The sequence below is a fragment of the Lutra lutra genome, chromosome 7 (assembly GCF_902655055.1).
Source record: "Lutra lutra chromosome 7, mLutLut1.2, whole genome shotgun sequence".
Taxonomy (NCBI): domain Eukaryota; kingdom Metazoa; phylum Chordata; class Mammalia; order Carnivora; family Mustelidae; genus Lutra; species Lutra lutra.
The window spans coordinates 132,380,103-132,397,107 of record NC_062284.1 but is presented as its reverse complement, the minus strand read 5'-3'; the positions used below and the strand labels follow the sequence as shown (position 1 = coordinate 132,397,107).

The 17,005-nt window shown below is 38.4% G+C and overlaps 1 protein-coding gene and 1 pseudogene across 1 annotated transcript in view; one reads left to right on the top strand and one right to left on the bottom strand.

Annotated features, from left to right (window-relative positions):
- Positions 1-17,005, top strand: part of YLPM1 (YLP motif containing 1) — a 77,309-nt gene that overhangs the window by 38,818 nt on the left and 21,486 nt on the right. Inside the window, 12 exon segments of the mRNA XM_047736138.1 lie at positions 2,387-2,807; positions 2,920-3,012; positions 4,002-4,197; positions 4,688-4,806; positions 5,293-5,447; positions 8,884-8,946; positions 9,221-9,340; positions 9,561-9,737; positions 9,817-9,900; positions 10,156-10,168; positions 10,171-10,238; positions 14,762-14,842. Coding sequence (XP_047592094.1) covers positions 2,387-2,807; positions 2,920-3,012; positions 4,002-4,197; positions 4,688-4,806; positions 5,293-5,447; positions 8,884-8,946; positions 9,221-9,340; positions 9,561-9,737; positions 9,817-9,900; positions 10,156-10,168; positions 10,171-10,238; positions 14,762-14,842 — 1,590 coding nt within the window.
- LOC125103763 (homeobox protein NANOG-like) lies at positions 63-1,912 on the bottom strand (annotated as a pseudogene).

Sequence of the window (17,005 nt, the reverse complement as noted above, 5' to 3'; positions counted from 1 at the left end):
GGACCCTAAAAGACAGATCCTAGGAGATGTGCCCAAATTGAGATTGAATAATATACTCATCGTCACTCATCTTCAGGCTGTATGTTCAGAGTCATTTGAGAATAAATCCATTCTTTGCTGGGTGCTAAGGTACTTAGCAGTTTGCTGTATTACTCTATAGCTTCCCCAGCCGTTTCTAAGATAGGCTCCACATCACTGACCAGAGTTGACTAGAACTGGATCTGGGGCTGCAGGGATTCTTCTCCACAGTTGTGGAGCTGGTTGTTCCAGGATCGTTGTTCCAGGCCTGGGGACACCAGGTCTGACTGTTGCAGGAATGGTTGCTCCCTATGGAAAGGTTCTGGAAGTGTTCATCAGTTATCCCTGGTGACAGGAAGAGAAGCCTGGGTGTTCTGTATTTGCTGATCTGTCCTGAGTCATGCCGTTGCTATTTGGCCAATTGTGTTTCTGGCACCTCTTACATTTCATTCTCTGTTTCTGGAACCGTGTCTTAATGTGCTTGTAGCTAATGTTCGGAATTGGGAAGTTCTTGGATCTGCTGGGAGACTGAGGTATTTCTGTCTCTGAAATTCGTCATTGAGTGTATGTAGTTGGGTCTGAGAGAACAGGATTCTGATCTTTGGTTTCTTGGCCAAGGCCATATCTTCCTTCTTCGCTGTTCTCTCCTCTCTAGAAGTGGGTAGTAGTTTTACTCTGGGACTGGTGTAAGAATCGGACTGTCCTGGACAAACGGATCCGTGGAGGGAGGAAGAGGAGAGATGGTCTCCATGTGGCATGTCTCAACAGATGACATTTGCAAGGATGCATGATTTTCTTCAGGCCTGTAAATCTCAGGCATTGGAGAAAAGTCCCTAGAATTGGGTGCATCAGGGCAAGGTGGACACTGGGGCTGAGCCAGGTCCGTACTCCTGTTACTGAGTTGAGGGTAGAGGGAAGAAAAAACTGAAGAGTGAGATTGTTTGTTTTAAGATTTTATTTGTTTTGTTATTAGAGAGACAGAGAGAGAGCAGGCAGAGGGGCAGAGGGAGAGGGAGAGAATCTCAGTCTCTGCTTACTCCAGAGCTTGCCATGGGACTTGATGCCACAACCCAAGATCACTATCTGAGCCGAAATCAAGAGGGTTCGCCCAACAGACTGAGCCACCTCGGCACCCAAAGAGTGAGATTGTAAGAAAGGCCCTGGGTTTGTGTATCTAGGTGGGAGAGCTTAGAGAAGTAGGAAGATCTCCAGATGTAAGAATATCAGACAGGATGAGGTGGGTCACCACTGCAATATCGAGAGCCATCCAGCCCAGTCTAGCAAAAGGTCAAAGACCATTGTTTTTCTTTTTCCCAAATAACCTAATTGAGGTACTTACATAACAAAGAATCTACCCATTTTCAGTGTGTGACTCAGTGATTTTTAATAAATTTTACCAAGCTGTGCAATCATCACCATAACCCAGTTTTAGAACATGGTCATTACCCCAGTAAGATTCCCTTTTGCCAGTTTGCAGTTAATCCTCATTCCTGCCCCAGGTTCCAGGCAACAATTAATCTACTTTTTGACTCTCTAGATTTGTCTTTCTGGGCATGTCATTTAAATGGAATTCATACAATATGTGGTCTTTCATGTCTCTCAAGTAGCCTCATGTTTTCAAAGTTCATCCATGTTGTAGCGTGGATCATCACTTCATTTCGTTTTATTGCCAAGAATATTCTGTTGTATGGATATACCATGTTTTGTTTATCCATTCACCAGCTGATAGACCTTTGGGTTACTGAATAATGCTGCTATGAATACTTGTGCAAGTCCTTGAGTGGGTATGTTTCTCTTGGATAGACCCCTGGGAGTGGAATTGCTGGGTGTATGGTAAATTTATGTTTAACCTTTTGAGCAACTATTGAGCCATTTACCAAAGTGGTTGCACCATTTTACATTCCCATTGGCAATCTAAGAGGGTTCTTGTTTCTCTGCGTTCTTAGCATCCTTTGCTATTGTCTGTTTCATTAACTACAGCCATTCTACTGGGTCTGAGAGGGTATCTCATTATGGTTTAACTTGTATTTCCCTGATGACTGATGATGTTAAGGATCTTTTCAAGTGCTTATTCTGGTATCTTCTTTGTAGAAATGTCCAAATTTTTTGCCTATATATTTTTTTCTATTGTTTGTCTTACTAAGTTAGAAAAATTTTTTTATATTCTAAATACAAGTCCTTTATCAGATACGTGATTTGCGTATTTCTCTCCGATGGTGTATTTTAAAACACAAAAAGTTTTTAATTTTGAGTGACTCCAGTTTATCAACTTTTTCTTTTATGGATGGAGAATCGGATTTTAATTTCTACTGATGTGTGAAAACATGGTGGTCTGCTTGTCCACTAAAGCATTTACTCTGTTCTCCAGCCTCCAGGGTCCTATAGACCACCCCCTCCTATGGGTAAACCACCAGGTTCGATTATAAGGCCTTCTGCTCCACCAGTAAGATCGTCTGTTCCTGTGACCAGGCCGCCTATCCCAATACCACCACCGCCGCCACCACCTCCTCCACCTCCACCTCCTCCTCCAGTAATAAAGCCACAGACTTCAGCTGTGGAACAGGAACGCTGGGATGAAGATTCTTTCTATGGTCTCTGGGATACAAATGATGAACAAGGACTGAATTCAGAATTTAAACCAGAAACTGGAACAATTCCACCTGCTCCAGTATTACCACCTCCACATGTTCACCCTTCTATCCCTCCTCCTGGCCCATTGCCTATGGGTATGCCACCAATGTCCAAGCCACCGCCAGTGCAGCAGACTGTTGATTATGGCCATGGCCGAGGTAAGTGATGGTGACAGGTCTGTATTTGGGATTCTTAAGAAGTTGTTAGCTTCACCTTTGTCTTCTTTAACCTTCATTCTTACAGTGTTTTTTCCCTGATTTGGTTCACCAGATATGTCCACTAATAAAGTTGAGCAGATACCTTATGGAGAAAGAATAACTTTGCGCCCAGATCCATTACCTGAAAGATCAACTTTTGAGACAGGTAGGAGTCAGAGAGATCAGTACTTTTTTCATTATTAACATATAATGTGTTATTTGTTTCAGGGGTACAGGTCTGTGTACCTGTACAATACACAGTGCTCACCACAACACATACTCTCCCCAGTGTCCCATCACCTTGCCACCCCATCCCTCACGCCACCCCCCTCCTCCAGTAACCCTCAGTTTGTTTCCTGTGATTAAGAGTCTCTTACGGTTTGTCTCTTTCTCTGGTTTTATCTTATTTCGTTTTTTCCCTCTTCCCCTATGATCCTCTGCCTTGTTTCTCAAATTCCATATATCAGTGAGATCATATGATAATTGTCTTTCTCTGATTGACTTATCTCGGTTAGCATAATGCCCTCTAGTTCTGTCCACACTGTTGCAAATGGCAAGACTTCATTTTTTGATGGCTCCATAATATTCCATTATATATATATACCACATCTTCTTTATGCATTCATCTGTCGATGGACCTCTGGGCTCTTTCCATAGTTTGGCTATTGTGGACATTACTGTTATAAACATTGGGGTACAGGTGCCCCTTCGGATCATTACATTTGTATCTTTGGGGTAAATACCGAGTAGTGCAATTGCTGGGTCATAGAGTCATTCTCTTTTCATCTTTTTGAGGAACCTCCATACTGTTTTCCGGAGTGGCTGCACCAGCTTGCATTCCCACCAGAAGTGTAGGAGGGTTTCCCTTTCTCCAAATCCTTGAAAACATCTGTTGTTTCCTGACTTGTTAATTTTAGCCATTCTGACTGGTGTGAGGTGATTTGAGAGATCAATATTCTTAAACCTTTTAGGACCTAATTACATGTGATTTTCCTTTTGGTAAATTATCTGGGTCTCCCTTACATATAGTTAAAAGATTCATAAGTTGAGTTTAGAATCATAATTTATACCAGTTCTAAAGTTAAATTTGCACCTTTCCGCTTTTATTTCAGAAAAGGGGATGTAGCTCTTACTGTGTACTAATTGTTTTCATAGAGCACACAGGCCAACGTGATCGTTATGAAAGAGACAGAGACCGTGAGCCTTATTTTGATCGTCCGAGTAATGTCATGGCAGATCATCGAGATTTCAAAAGGGATCGGGAGACACACAGAGACCGAGACCGGGATCGGGGTGTGATTGACTATGACCGGGATCGATTTGATAGAGAACGCCGACCTCGAGATGATAGGTATGTTATGAAAAATATCTTTTTGCCAGGTGTACAAATTATCATAGACTTAAGTTCAGCAAAAGTCATTGTATCTAAAGGAAATTCAGTAAATGATGTGTTCTTCTTGTACATATGTATGTATAATTTGGAAAGGTATGAGCAGTTCCAGACTAGGTACATAGTCTGCTTAAACTTTGTGAGCTTGAATTCCAGAGAATTGCATGGGAGATGGAGATATCTAGTAAGGAAAAGAAATAATATTGTTAGTAAAGGTGTAGTCATTACCTAAGTAGTAGGCAAACAGTGTATTTTTGCAATTCATGAGCTCTTTAGATGTGTATATGCAAGGCAGATCTAAATGGAAAAGCAAAATAAAAATGAAAATGTTGACTGTGTAGTAGCTATGCATGGAGAAAATTGGGCAGATAGTAAATATTGCATTGTAAGACAGAGACCTCCAATTTTTTTTTTTTTAATTTTCTAAAGCACTTCCTGTTACATCTTACAGGACTCAGTCGTATCGAGACAAAAAAGACCATTCCTCATCCAGAAGAGGGGGATTTGATAGGCCATCCTATGACCGGAAGTCTGACCGACCAGCCTACGAAGGTCCATCCATGTTTGGAGGTATGTTTGGAGGATGTTGAGAATGCAAATCAGTGGAGATGTTTCTGTATCCAAATCAGCTATGGATATAAACTTTCAGAGTAAAATGTACTCACAGATTTTTCAGAGATGGCAACATTATTATCAAAAGTAGCAGTGTAGAGGCGCCTGGGTGGCAGAGTGGGTTAAAGCCTCTGCCATTGGCTGGGGTTATGATCTTAGGGTCCTGGGATCAAGCCCCGCATCGGGCTCTCTTTTTGCTAAATTTAATACAAACAAAGATGATTTCAGTATTTTTCAGGACATTCTGTTTGCCTGAAATCGTACCTGAATCTTTTTATTTTTTTGATTTTAATAGATTTATGTTTCTTTAGACTTTCTCTCATTAAGGTTAAAAGTGGCCCCCCAAAAATGATGAATTATATTACCTTAGCATGAGTGAAGAGAGTTAAAATTTAAAATAATTACCACATAAATAGTAATTGTGTTCAACTGCTGGAATCCTAGGAGAACGAAGACCTTACCAAGAGGAACGAATGCCCCTGCCAGCTCCTTCACTAAGCCACCAGCCACCTCCAGCTCCACGGGTTGAGAAGAAACCCGAATCTAAGAACGTGGATGATATTTTGAAACCCCCTGGCCGAGAGAGCCGACCTGAGCGAGTGAGTCCTATGTAGTTGACTTTTTTGTCAATCAGAAGCTGATAGGAGATCTTTTTAATATCCTGAGTAGAGGGGTGCCAGGATGGCTCAGTGGGTTAAAGCAGCTCGGGTCATCATCCTGGAGGCCTGGGATCGAGCCCCCACATCTGGCTCTCTGCTTGGCAGGGAGCCTGGTTCCCCTTCTCTCTTTTTGCCTGCTTCTCTGCCTACTTGCGATCTCTGTCAAATAAATAAATAAAATCTAAAAAAAAATTTTTTTTTAAATATCCTGAGTAGAATTTCTCGATTTTTCTGTGACATGGTAGTACCAGAGTCAAGGCATCTTACCATCTCCAAGTCATTATATAATCTCAAATTGCTTACCCTATAGAATTTAGGAAATTAGAGATTAATAGCTTGGCAGAAAAAGATGTTGAAAACTTCAGAAACCAGTTCATAAGAGGTCCATTCATTGCTCTGTTATTTTGAAGAGGGGGAAGGTGGATTTGGTTTTATGGCATGTGAAACAAAAAGAGGGAGAATTAGGAGACTTGATTTGCTTGGGCTTGTTTTCCTAGTGACCTCCAAATGTGTATTTTTTTTTTCCAGTTAGTTAACTGTTATATTAGTTTCAGGTGTACCATATAGTGATTCAACACTTCGATACGTCACCTGGTGCTCATCAGGACAAGGGCACTCCTTAATCCCTACCCCTGTGTAACCCATCCCCTCACCCTTCTCCCCTCTAGTAACCATCAGTTTGTTCTCTTAAGAGTCTGTATCTTGATTTGTTTCTCTCTCTCTCCCTCTTTTTTTCCCTTTGCTCATTTGTTTCTTAAATTCTACATGTGAGTAAGGTGATACGGTATTTGTCTTTCTCTGACTGACTTATTTCACTTAGCATTGTGCTCTTTCCGTCCATGCATTGCACATGGCAAGATTTCTTCTTTTTATGCCTAAATAATATTCTATTATATATACACCACATCTTCTTTGTCCAGATGGATATTTGGGCTGCTTCTATATCTTGACTATTGTAAATAATGCTCCTGTAAAAATAGGAGTGCAGGTATGCCTTTGAATTAGTGTTTTTGTATTCTTTGGGTAAATAACCCAGTAGTGCCATTGCTAGATCATGAGGTAGTTGTATTTTTAACTTTTGAGGACCCTCCATGCTGTTTTCCACAGCGCTGCACCAGTTTGCATCCCCACCAACAGTGCACAAGGGTTCCTTTTTCTCCATATCCTTGCCAACACCTGCCATGTCTTATGTTGTTGATTTTAGCCATTCTGACAGGTGTCAAATGTATACATTCTTAAATTTATATTGCAAAATAGTTAGATTCTAATTCAGTTGATACTAGAGATTTCCATCAGATGTTTTGACTGCATAAATCATTGTCATAAAATCTATTTCATCTATTTTTAGTATAGCTATCCTAGCTTTCCTGTGGTTGCTTATTTGCATGATTTATCTTTTCCATCCTTTTATTTTCAGGCTATTTGTCTTTGAATCTGAAGTAGGTCTCTATTAGCACAGCATATAGTTGGATCACGTTTTTTAATGCAGTCTAACAACTTCTGCCTTTTAATTGGATTGTTTAAGCCACTCACATTTTAATATTGTTATTGATATAGTTAGCTTAATTCCATTCTGGGGTTTCCAGTTGTATAGAAATACAACTGACTTTTATATATTGATCTTATTTTATATATTGATCTTGTAACATTGCTAAACTCCATTTATTCTAACTAATTTTTAGTGAATTCCCTAGGATTTTCTATATACGAGATCATGTCATCTGCAGATAGTGAGGGTTTTACTTCCTTTCCATTCCAAATGCCTTTTAATTTTTTTCTTTTCTTGCTTACCTCCACTACAGTATTGAATAGATGTGGTAAGAGTAGACATCCTTATTTACTCTTGATCTTAGAGAGAAAGCTTTCAGTATTTCACCATGAAGTGTGATGTGAGCTGTGGGTTTTGAGTAGATGCCATTTATTAGGTTGAAGAGATTCCCTTCCATTCCTAGTGTGTTGAATGTTTTTATCATGAAATGATGTTGGATTTTGTTGAATGCTTTTCCTGCATCGAGATTTTTGTGATTTTTATTTTTTAATGTGTGTGATTTTATTCTTTTGTATGTGATTTTTGGGGGGTTGTGTTTTGTTTGTTTTCTCTATTGATAATGATGTATTGATTACAGTGATTGGTTTTTGGATGTTAATTTGGATCCCTGGGATAAGTCCCATTTAGTCATGGTGTATAATTCTTTTTACATGTTGCTGGACTCCCTTTGCCAGTATTTCATTGGGGATTTTTGCATCCATATTCATAAGAGATAATCTATAGTTTTCTTGTGATGTTTTTGGTGTTTGGTTTTAGAGTATCTGCTTGATTTGAATTGCTGGCCTCATAAAATGAGTAGAGAGTTGTTCCTTCCTCTTCTATTTTTTAGAAGAGCTTGTAAAGAGTTCTTTAAATATTTGTTGGAATTTAGTGATGAAATTATATGGACCTCTGAGCTTTTCTTTGCAGGTAGTTTTCTTTTCTTTTTTTTTTTTTTTTTTTTTATTGTGTTATGTTAGTCACCATACAGTACATTAGCAGGTAGTTTTCAGTCACTTGTTTAATCTCTTCACTTGTCATGGGCATAGTCAGATTGTCTATTTTTTCTTGAGTCATTTTCAGTTGTCTGTGTCTTTCGAGGGATTCGCCCATTTCACCTAAGGTGTCTAATTTGTTTGTATACAACCGTTGGTAGTATTCCTTTAAACAATTTTTTATTTCTGTTAAGTTGCCAGTTGTGTTCCATCCTTCATTTCTGATTCTAATAATTTGAGTCTTTTCTCTTTTTTCTTAGTCAGTCTAGCTAAAGGTTTGTCAATTTTGTTGATCTTTTCAAGAACCAGTTTTTGGTTCTATTGATTTTTCTTTATTGTTTTTCAGTTGTCTATTTTATTGACTTCTGCTCTAATATTATTTCCTTCTTTCTGCTTGCTTCAGGTTTGGTTTGTTTTTCTTTTTCCAATGTCTGAAGGTGGAGGTTAGGTTATCGAATTGAGATCTTTCTTCTTCATATAGGTGTTTATGGCTATAAACTTCCTTTTGAGCACTGCTGTAGCTGCGTCCCATAAGTTTTGGTATTTTTATTTATCTCAAAGTATTTTCTGATGTTTAAATTCCTTCCTTGACCCATTGGTTATTTGGGAGTGTGGTGTTTAATTTCCACATACTTGTGAATTTTTCAAAATTTTCCTACTATTTCTAATTTCATTCCATTATGGTCAGAGACATACTTTATATTATTTCTGTCCTTTCAAACGTATTAAGGTTTGTTTCATGTCCTATCATATGGTGTATCCTGGAGAATGGTATGTCACTTAACTATAAGACATCATTGTAAAAAAAAATCTTCTCTGAGTGATTTTTTTTTGGTTTTTCATTATGTTTCAGATTGTTGTTATAATGAGAGGATTGCCTGGCAGTGGAAAGACACATGTTGCAAAGCTTATTCGAGTGAGTATGGGAAAGCCAAAAAATCCGTTGCTTTTGTTCCTTCTTGTATGATATTGATACTGGTATTTCCTATTTGATTCATTCTTATTGGCCCATGTGGGAGATGCTGTCCCATAAACATTTTGTTCCGCTTAAACAAATATTTTTGCCTTTGCTTGATTTGAAACCACCAGAAGATTGCCTGTTACGTAGCCATGAGAAGGAACTCTGGTTTGAGCATTCATTAATTTATTCTTTGGATTCTCTTTAACTCTCTTGACTATATGATTCTTAGGATAAAGAGGTAGAATTTGGAGGACCTGCACCTAGAGTTCTAAGCTTAGATGATTACTTCATCACTGAAGTGGAAAAAGAAGAAAAAGACCCAGATTCTGGAAAGAAGGTGAAAAAGAAGGTATGGCTTATTCCTCTCGGACTGTGCTCTGATTCATTAATAATATTGAGAGGAAAACGTGTTCAGAGACTAATTGTGTCTTTTTTGAACACAAACTTTAGTACTTAGGTGTGAAGGAAAGACTACAAAGTTATCTCTATCCAGAGGCTACCCAGGGAAGAGGTTTAGGATGGTTCTTTGTTTCTGCTAACTCCGTATCTCTTCTGGGATGTCTCACTAGGTCATGGAATATGAATACGAAGCCGAGATGGAGGAAACCTACCGCACCAGCATGTTCAAAACTTTCAAAAAGACTCTGGATGACGGCTTCTTCCCCTTTATCATCCTGGATGCCATCAATGACAGAGTGAGACATTTTGACCAGTTCTGGAGTGCAGCAAAAACCAAGGGTTTTGAGGTAAAACAGCTTTGGAGTACTTTATATTATCATGTAAGTGTCACATTTGTTTGCTTAATCACTGTTCATGCTTTCTTAGGTATATTTGGCTGAAATGAGCGCAGATAACCAGACTTGTGGCAAGAGAAATATTCATGGAAGAAAACTTAAAGAAATAAATAAGGTGATTTTTGGAAACAGGAGGTGTTGTATCCTCAGCTTCATTTTGTCTGTATGATCAATGTTGTCTGGAAGTTCTTGTTTATCCTCTTTACTTTCAGAAAATCTTTTCTACCTTCTTTAGCGAAAAAGGTGTGGCCTTCTTCCAGGAACTGGCCTGTTAGACTTCACAGTATTAGTTAAATTTGTCTTAAATGCGCAGTTGGTCCGTCTTTGAGTAGTTTCCCGAGATGACTTGACTTCCTGAATCTTTCAATAGATGGCTGACCACTGGGAACTGCACCTCGTCATATGATGCGCCTGGACATTCGTTCACTGCTGCAAGATGCTGCTATTGAGGAGGTGAGTGTCCTCTGCCATGAAAGCAGCACAGAAGGGACCTTTTTTTGCAGCTTTTTTATCTGGAAAAAACTTTAAACTACAGAAAAGTTTCATGAATCGTGTAAGAACACCTATACAATTTTCATTGAGATTTCTGATAATATTTTGCCACATTTTTCTTTATATAGATATATATGTCCTTTTTTTTTTTTCATTTAAATTCAATTAATTAACATACAGTGTATTATTAGTTTCAGAGGTAGAGGTCAGGGATTCATCAGTCTTATATAACACTCAGTGCTCATTCCATCAAGTGCTCTCCCTAATGCCCATCACCCAGGTACCCCACTCTCCTTCAGCAACCCTCAGCTTGTTTCCTGTGATTAAGAGTCTGTGATTAATCACAGGAAACTCTGATTAAGACTGATTTCATCTTGTTTTATTTTTCCCTCGCTTCCCCTATGCTTCTCTGTTTTGTTTCTTAAATTCCACATATGAGTCATATGATTGTCTTTCTCTGATTGACTTATTTCACTTAGCATAATGCCCTCTCACTCCATCCATGTTGTTGCAAATGGCAAGATTTCATTCCTTATGACTGAATAATGTTCCATCGTTTATATTATACCACATCTTCTTTATCCATTCATCTGTCAGTGGACATCTGGGCTCTTTCCATAGTTTGGCTCTTTCGGGACATTGCTGCTATAAATATTGGGGTGCAGGTGCCCCTTTGGATCACTACATTTGTGTCTTTGGGGTAAATACCTAATAGTGCAATGGCTGGATCACAGGGTAATTCTATTTTCAACTTTTTGAGGAACCTCCATATTGTTTTCCAAGCGGCTGCACCAGTTTGGGAAGTTTGCATTCCCACCAACAATGTAAGAGGGTTCCCTTTTCTCCACATCCTTGCCAACATCTGTGTTTCCTGACTTGTTAATTTTAGCCATTCTGACTGGTGTGAGGTGGTATCTCATTGTGGGTTTGATTTGTATTTCCCTGATGCCGAGTGCTGTGGAGCATTTTTTCAGGTGCCTGTTGGCCATCTGGATGTCATCTTTGCAGAAATGTCTGTTCATGTCTTCTGCCCATTTCTTGACTGGATTATTTGTTCTTTGGGTGTTGAGTTTGGTAAATTCTTTATAGATTTTGGATACTAGTCCTTTATCTGATAAGACATTTGCAAATATCTTCTCCCATTCTGTCGGTTGTCTTTTGGTTCTGTTGACTATTTCCTTTGCTGTGCAAAAACTTTTTATCTCAGTGAAATCCCAATACTTCATTTTTGGCTTTCTCTTGCATATGGAGGCATGTCTAGCAAGAAGTTGCTCTGGCTGAGGTCAAAGAAGTTGCTGCCTGTGTTCTCTAGGATTTTGATGGCTATGACATAGATATATATGTCTTCTTATTCCTACTATTGTTATCACTGTGATTGTAGAACTGTTTGAGAGTTAAGTTGTAAGCCTCATAACCCTTAGCCCTTCACCCCTAATACAGTGTTTCAGTATGTATCTCCCAAGAACAAGGGCATTCTCTTACAAAACTAGAAGTCCCAATTATCAAATTCAGGAAATTTAACATTGATAAAGTATTATATTAAGTAGTACAAATTTCCTGAATTAAATTTCCTGAATTATCTCATGTAACATCCATATTTACATTTCATTAAACGTTCCCATAATGTGCTTTATAGCAATTTTTAAAAATCCAGGAGATCATCCTTTAATATTAAAAAAAATACTTTCTCAGCCATGTCATTGTTTGGAAAGACAAGGAATTTTTTTTTTTTTAAAGATTTTATTTATTTATTTGACAGAGAGAAATCACAAGTAGGCAGAGAGGCAGGCAGAGAGAGAGGAGGAAGCAGGCTCCCCGCTGAGCAGAAAGCCTGATGCGGGGCTCGAACCCAGGACCTGGGACCATGACCCGAGCCGAAGGCAGCGGCCTAACCCACTGAGCCACCCAGGCGCCCAAGACAAGGAATTTTTGAAGAGTATAGGCCAGTTGTTTTGTAGACTACCCCTCAATTTGGGTTTGTCTGGTTGTTTTCACATGATTCGTTTTTTTTTTTTTTTTTTTTTTTTTTTTTTTTAAATTTTTTTATAAACATATAATATATTTTTATCCCCAGGGGTACAGGTCTGTGAATCGCCAGGTTTACACACTTCACAGCATTCACCATAGCACATACCCTCCCCACTGTCCATAACCCCACCCCCCTTCTCCCAACCCCCTCCCCCCAGCAACCCTCAGTTTGTTTTGTGAGATTCAGAGTCACTTATGGTTTGTCTCCCTCCCAATCCCATCTTGTTTCATTTATTCTTCTCCTAACCCCTTAATCCCCCCCATGTTGCATCTCCACTTCCTCATATCAGGGAGATCATATGATAGTTGTCTTTCTCTGATTGACTTATTTCGCTAAGCATGATACCCTCTAGTTCCATCCATGTCGTCGCAAATGGCAAGATTTCATTTCTTTTGATGGCTGCATAGTATTCCATTGTGTATATATACCACATCTTCTTTATCCATTCATCTGTTGATGGACATCTAGGTTCTTTCCATAGTTTGGCTATTGTAGACATTGCTGCTATAAACATTCGGGTGCACGTGCCCCTTCGGACCACTACGTTTGTATCTTTAGGGTAAATACCCAGTAGTGCAATTGCTGGGTCATAGGGTAGTTCTATTTTCAACATTTTGAGGAACCTCCATGCTGTTTTCCAGAGTGGTTGCACCAGCTTGCATTCCCACCAACAGTGTTAGGAGGGTTCCCCTTTCTCCGCATCCTCGCCAGCTTCTGTCATTTCCTGACTTGTTAATTTTAGCCATTCTGACTGGTGTGAGGTGATATCTCACTGTGGTTTTGATTTGTATTTCCCTGATGCCGAGTGATGTGGAGCACTTTTTCATGTGTCTGTTGGCCATCTGGATGTCTTCTTTGCAGAAATGTCTGTTCATGTCTTCTGCCCATTTCTTGACTGGATTATTTGTTCTTTGGTGTTGAGTTTGCTAAGTTCTTTATAGATTTTGGACACTAGCCCTTTATCTGATATGTCGTTTGCAAATATCTTCTCCCATTCTGTCAGTTGTCTTTTGGTTTTGTTAACTGTTTCCTTTGCTGTGCCAAAGCAAAAACATGATTCATTTTAAGTTAAACATTACCAGGAATGCTGTGGTGGAATTACTTTGGTGGAAGTAAATCTTTATCATGAAAAGGAGAGATTTTTCTCTTTTAATCAGTTGTGTACTTCTGTTTGGTTTGAGCTCCTGTGAATGAGAGTTTTCTATACTTAATGTTGTCATTGTGTTTTTATGTGTTTTTACCTCCCAGTGCCATTCGTCTACCAGTTTCCTCTGGTTTCTGCCCCATGCATTCCGATACATTCTCAGCAAAGATTTCCATGAAAATAGAGAATTCTCACTTCTGTTGCCTAATCCTGCAGCCACATATGACTTAGTTGACCATGTCCACCTTCTTGATAACATTTTTCTTTTGGCTCCTGAGAGTCTACTTTCTCCTGGTTTTCCTCATGCATCTCTGGCCATTCCTTTCAGTCTCCTTTGATGGCTTTTCTTCCTACTCAGTCCTAAATGTTGGAGTTCTTTAGGGCTCTATCTTTTCTGTACTTTTGATATAGATAGCTTGGATTGCCACATATGTGCCCTTAATATTAAATTGTGAGGAATCAAATTAATTTTATCAGCATCTTAACACTAGTTATATCTTAGTAGAGGGATTATGGGTGATTTTTATAATTCTACCATTATTTTCCAAATTCTTTACCAAAAACATGTTACTTTAGCACATCTCAAGTTCAGCCTGTCCACTATGTAATTCATCCAAACCTGTTCCTCTTCTGGTATTCTCTTTCTTAGTGATTAGACCCACCAATCACTTGGTAGCTGAAACCTTGACTCTACTCTGTTGCTTTTGCTTTTATTCTTTTGCTTTTTATTTATTTTTTTTTTTGCTCTTTATTCTGTGTTATACAAACTTTCAGCCTTATCCCTCCAGCATGTAGTCAGTCTACAAGTTTTGTCAATTTTACCTTATAAATACTTCTCTAATCCATCTACTCTCTATTTGCATCACTACCATTCTGAGCCAAGCTATTATCATCTTATTTTTCACGATACCCTTTCTTACATTTTGAAATTTGAATCATACACATGTTTTAGTGGATTGGAGAAATACTTGCTAGAGGTTTTGAAGAGAAATCCTGGTAATCACAGGCATTCAAAACAAGTAATCATCAACTTAGCATATATTATTATATTCAACTTAATAGGAAATTATAAAGATGGATATCCTGGGAAAATGAAAGGCAGGACTATCATTCTGTCTTTTTATAAGTTTTGTTTCAAACTTTAGGGTTTTAAAATTAGGATGTAACAGTGATTCTGTGCTGCCCTGCTTTGGGCACCTTTGCTGTTTCAGATCTCACTGAGGGACTCAACATTTTCCTAAATGTTAACTCATCTTTTTTTTTTCTTTTTCTTTCTTTTTTTTTTTTTTAATTATTATTGGGGTGGTGTAGGTAGAGATGGAGGATTTTGATGCAAATATCGAAGAACAGAAGGAAGAAAAGAAAGATGCAGAGGAAGAGGAAAGCGAACTGGTAGGAGACAGACCAACCACTTTGAACAAAGTGTCTCTATTAAAATTTTTAAGGGTTTAATCTCAGATCTATGGTCAGATTCCTACTGTTGATTTACACCTTAATGGTAGAAATTTCTATAATCATCTTCAAGGAGACTTCTGGTACTTTTTCTTTTTCCCCTGATCAGAAGAACCCTCTACTGTATTGTTACATGAAAATTTTAAGAATGCTAAGAAACTTACCCTGTACTCACTCATCTACTTGTGGGTGACTTTAGGGAAGTCTACTTTTTAAAAAAATCAATTACATATGAAAGGGCATTCTTACACTCCAGCAGATATGTGGTACAGCCTACCCAACGTATGCATAATTGTCTCTTCTTTGCTACGAGATTTCAAAATTGAGTTTCTGTCAACTGAGGCAGAAGAACTTCTAGAATGAGAAGGCAGAGGGTTGCCACTGACTGCTGAATTTGTTCTTCTGCATTTTATCCTTTTCAGTGATGGGGAAAATGATTTGAGTGTGTAGGCAATGCATTTTATTGAGGCTTATTAGAGGCTTCCATAGTGTGAGTTCAAAGTTCCTGTGTACCTACTGTAAATGCTTTTGATCACACCTCTGTAGAGATGTTTGCCTTACCCTGTCATTGAAAAATATGCGACCTGTAGAATTATGTTACTTTTCAGTGTTTGCTAACAAGGCACAGAGATTAGCAATGTCTTGAAACAGTGTTGCTTTTTTAATTCAAAATATCATTTGGTTTATTTAATACATCAGCCCTTGCTAAAGCTGCTTCTCATACTCTTCCGGAAATGTACAAAGTGAGAACCCTGATTCTTACCCCTAGAGAATATAGACTCTCTGAGGAGTGGTCCCATCAATCCCATGTGTGATACAGAGGACTTTGAAAAGAAACTGTGTGTGCATAGAGATGGTGTCAACCTTTACATTCCTAGATTTCATATGCGGATTAAAAAATAAGCTTTAAAGTTAATTGCATTTGAGTCTCAGTATGTTTTTTCTTTAAACATTTTTCTTAATTAGGTTGTTTTTTTGACATATATGATCTAAAACTTAGGCAGGAAGTTCATTTAAAGGCCCACGCTGTTGTGGAATATGGCTAATGACCTGTGGCTACTTGCAGCGTGTGTCCTAGAAAGTGATCATGTGATAAATCTATAATGCTAGCTTTCTGAAGATCCGTCTTCCTTTTGTGGAGATTTCAGTTCAGGATATGGTTCGTAACATCTTACTTGTCTAAGTGTAGGTCAAAGCTCGAAACTTTTAATTGAATGTACTATTTATTTTGAAAAGTGAAACACGCTGTAATACTCTATTATTACATCAAAAAACATGGCAAGGAAGTCTTAGAACTCTACCCTGCTGGACTATCTCTTTTATTTCCAAGTGGCTTAATATTTCAACCAGTGAGAAGATGATACAATTTTAAAGAAGAACAGGGTGGTTCCAGCAGGAGGAAATTAATATACTCATTTTGCATATCTTTATATTCTAAAACTTCTCTTAACCCATTCAAAAATGCCAAATCCAGATCTTCTGCTATTGGGTTCTATTCCAAGAGTAAAAGATTCTTGGAGAATTTTAACCAAAGGGTTAAGAGCAAGTCTCATGTCATTTGGACCATTTTAGTGGAATTCTCAATAAACTTTGCATTTTCTGCTTTGTACTAATCACTGCAACTGGGCAAAATCCAGCCTTTTCTTGGTTAAGAGAATCCTTTTGGGGGATCACTGGTATGATATTTTTCCTTCTTTAGTACTTCAGTGAACCTAGTAGATATGATTCACAATCTATAAATATGTTATTCTAGTGATGCTTAAGGTTTTCAGGTGATTTCTGAGATATGACTTGTACAGATCGCATCAGTACTTTTAGCGCCAATCACTTCAGCATAGGTTTGTCTTGGTTTGTTCTAGAAATGCATTTGGGAAAGATGGTATAATTTATCTGAAGTACTACCTAATAAGTGAAAGTGAATTATTAGTCTGGCTTAAAGACTAGAAAAGTGCCACACCTGTAGGTTTCCTGGAAGAACTATGATGCTCCAGTATTCATACACAGCAGTTGTTGTCATGAAGCGTTCAGCATCCTTTCCAACCTACCTTTGTGTCAGTCTGTTCCATGAACTTGAATATTCCCAAGAGTAGAGATACTAATTCT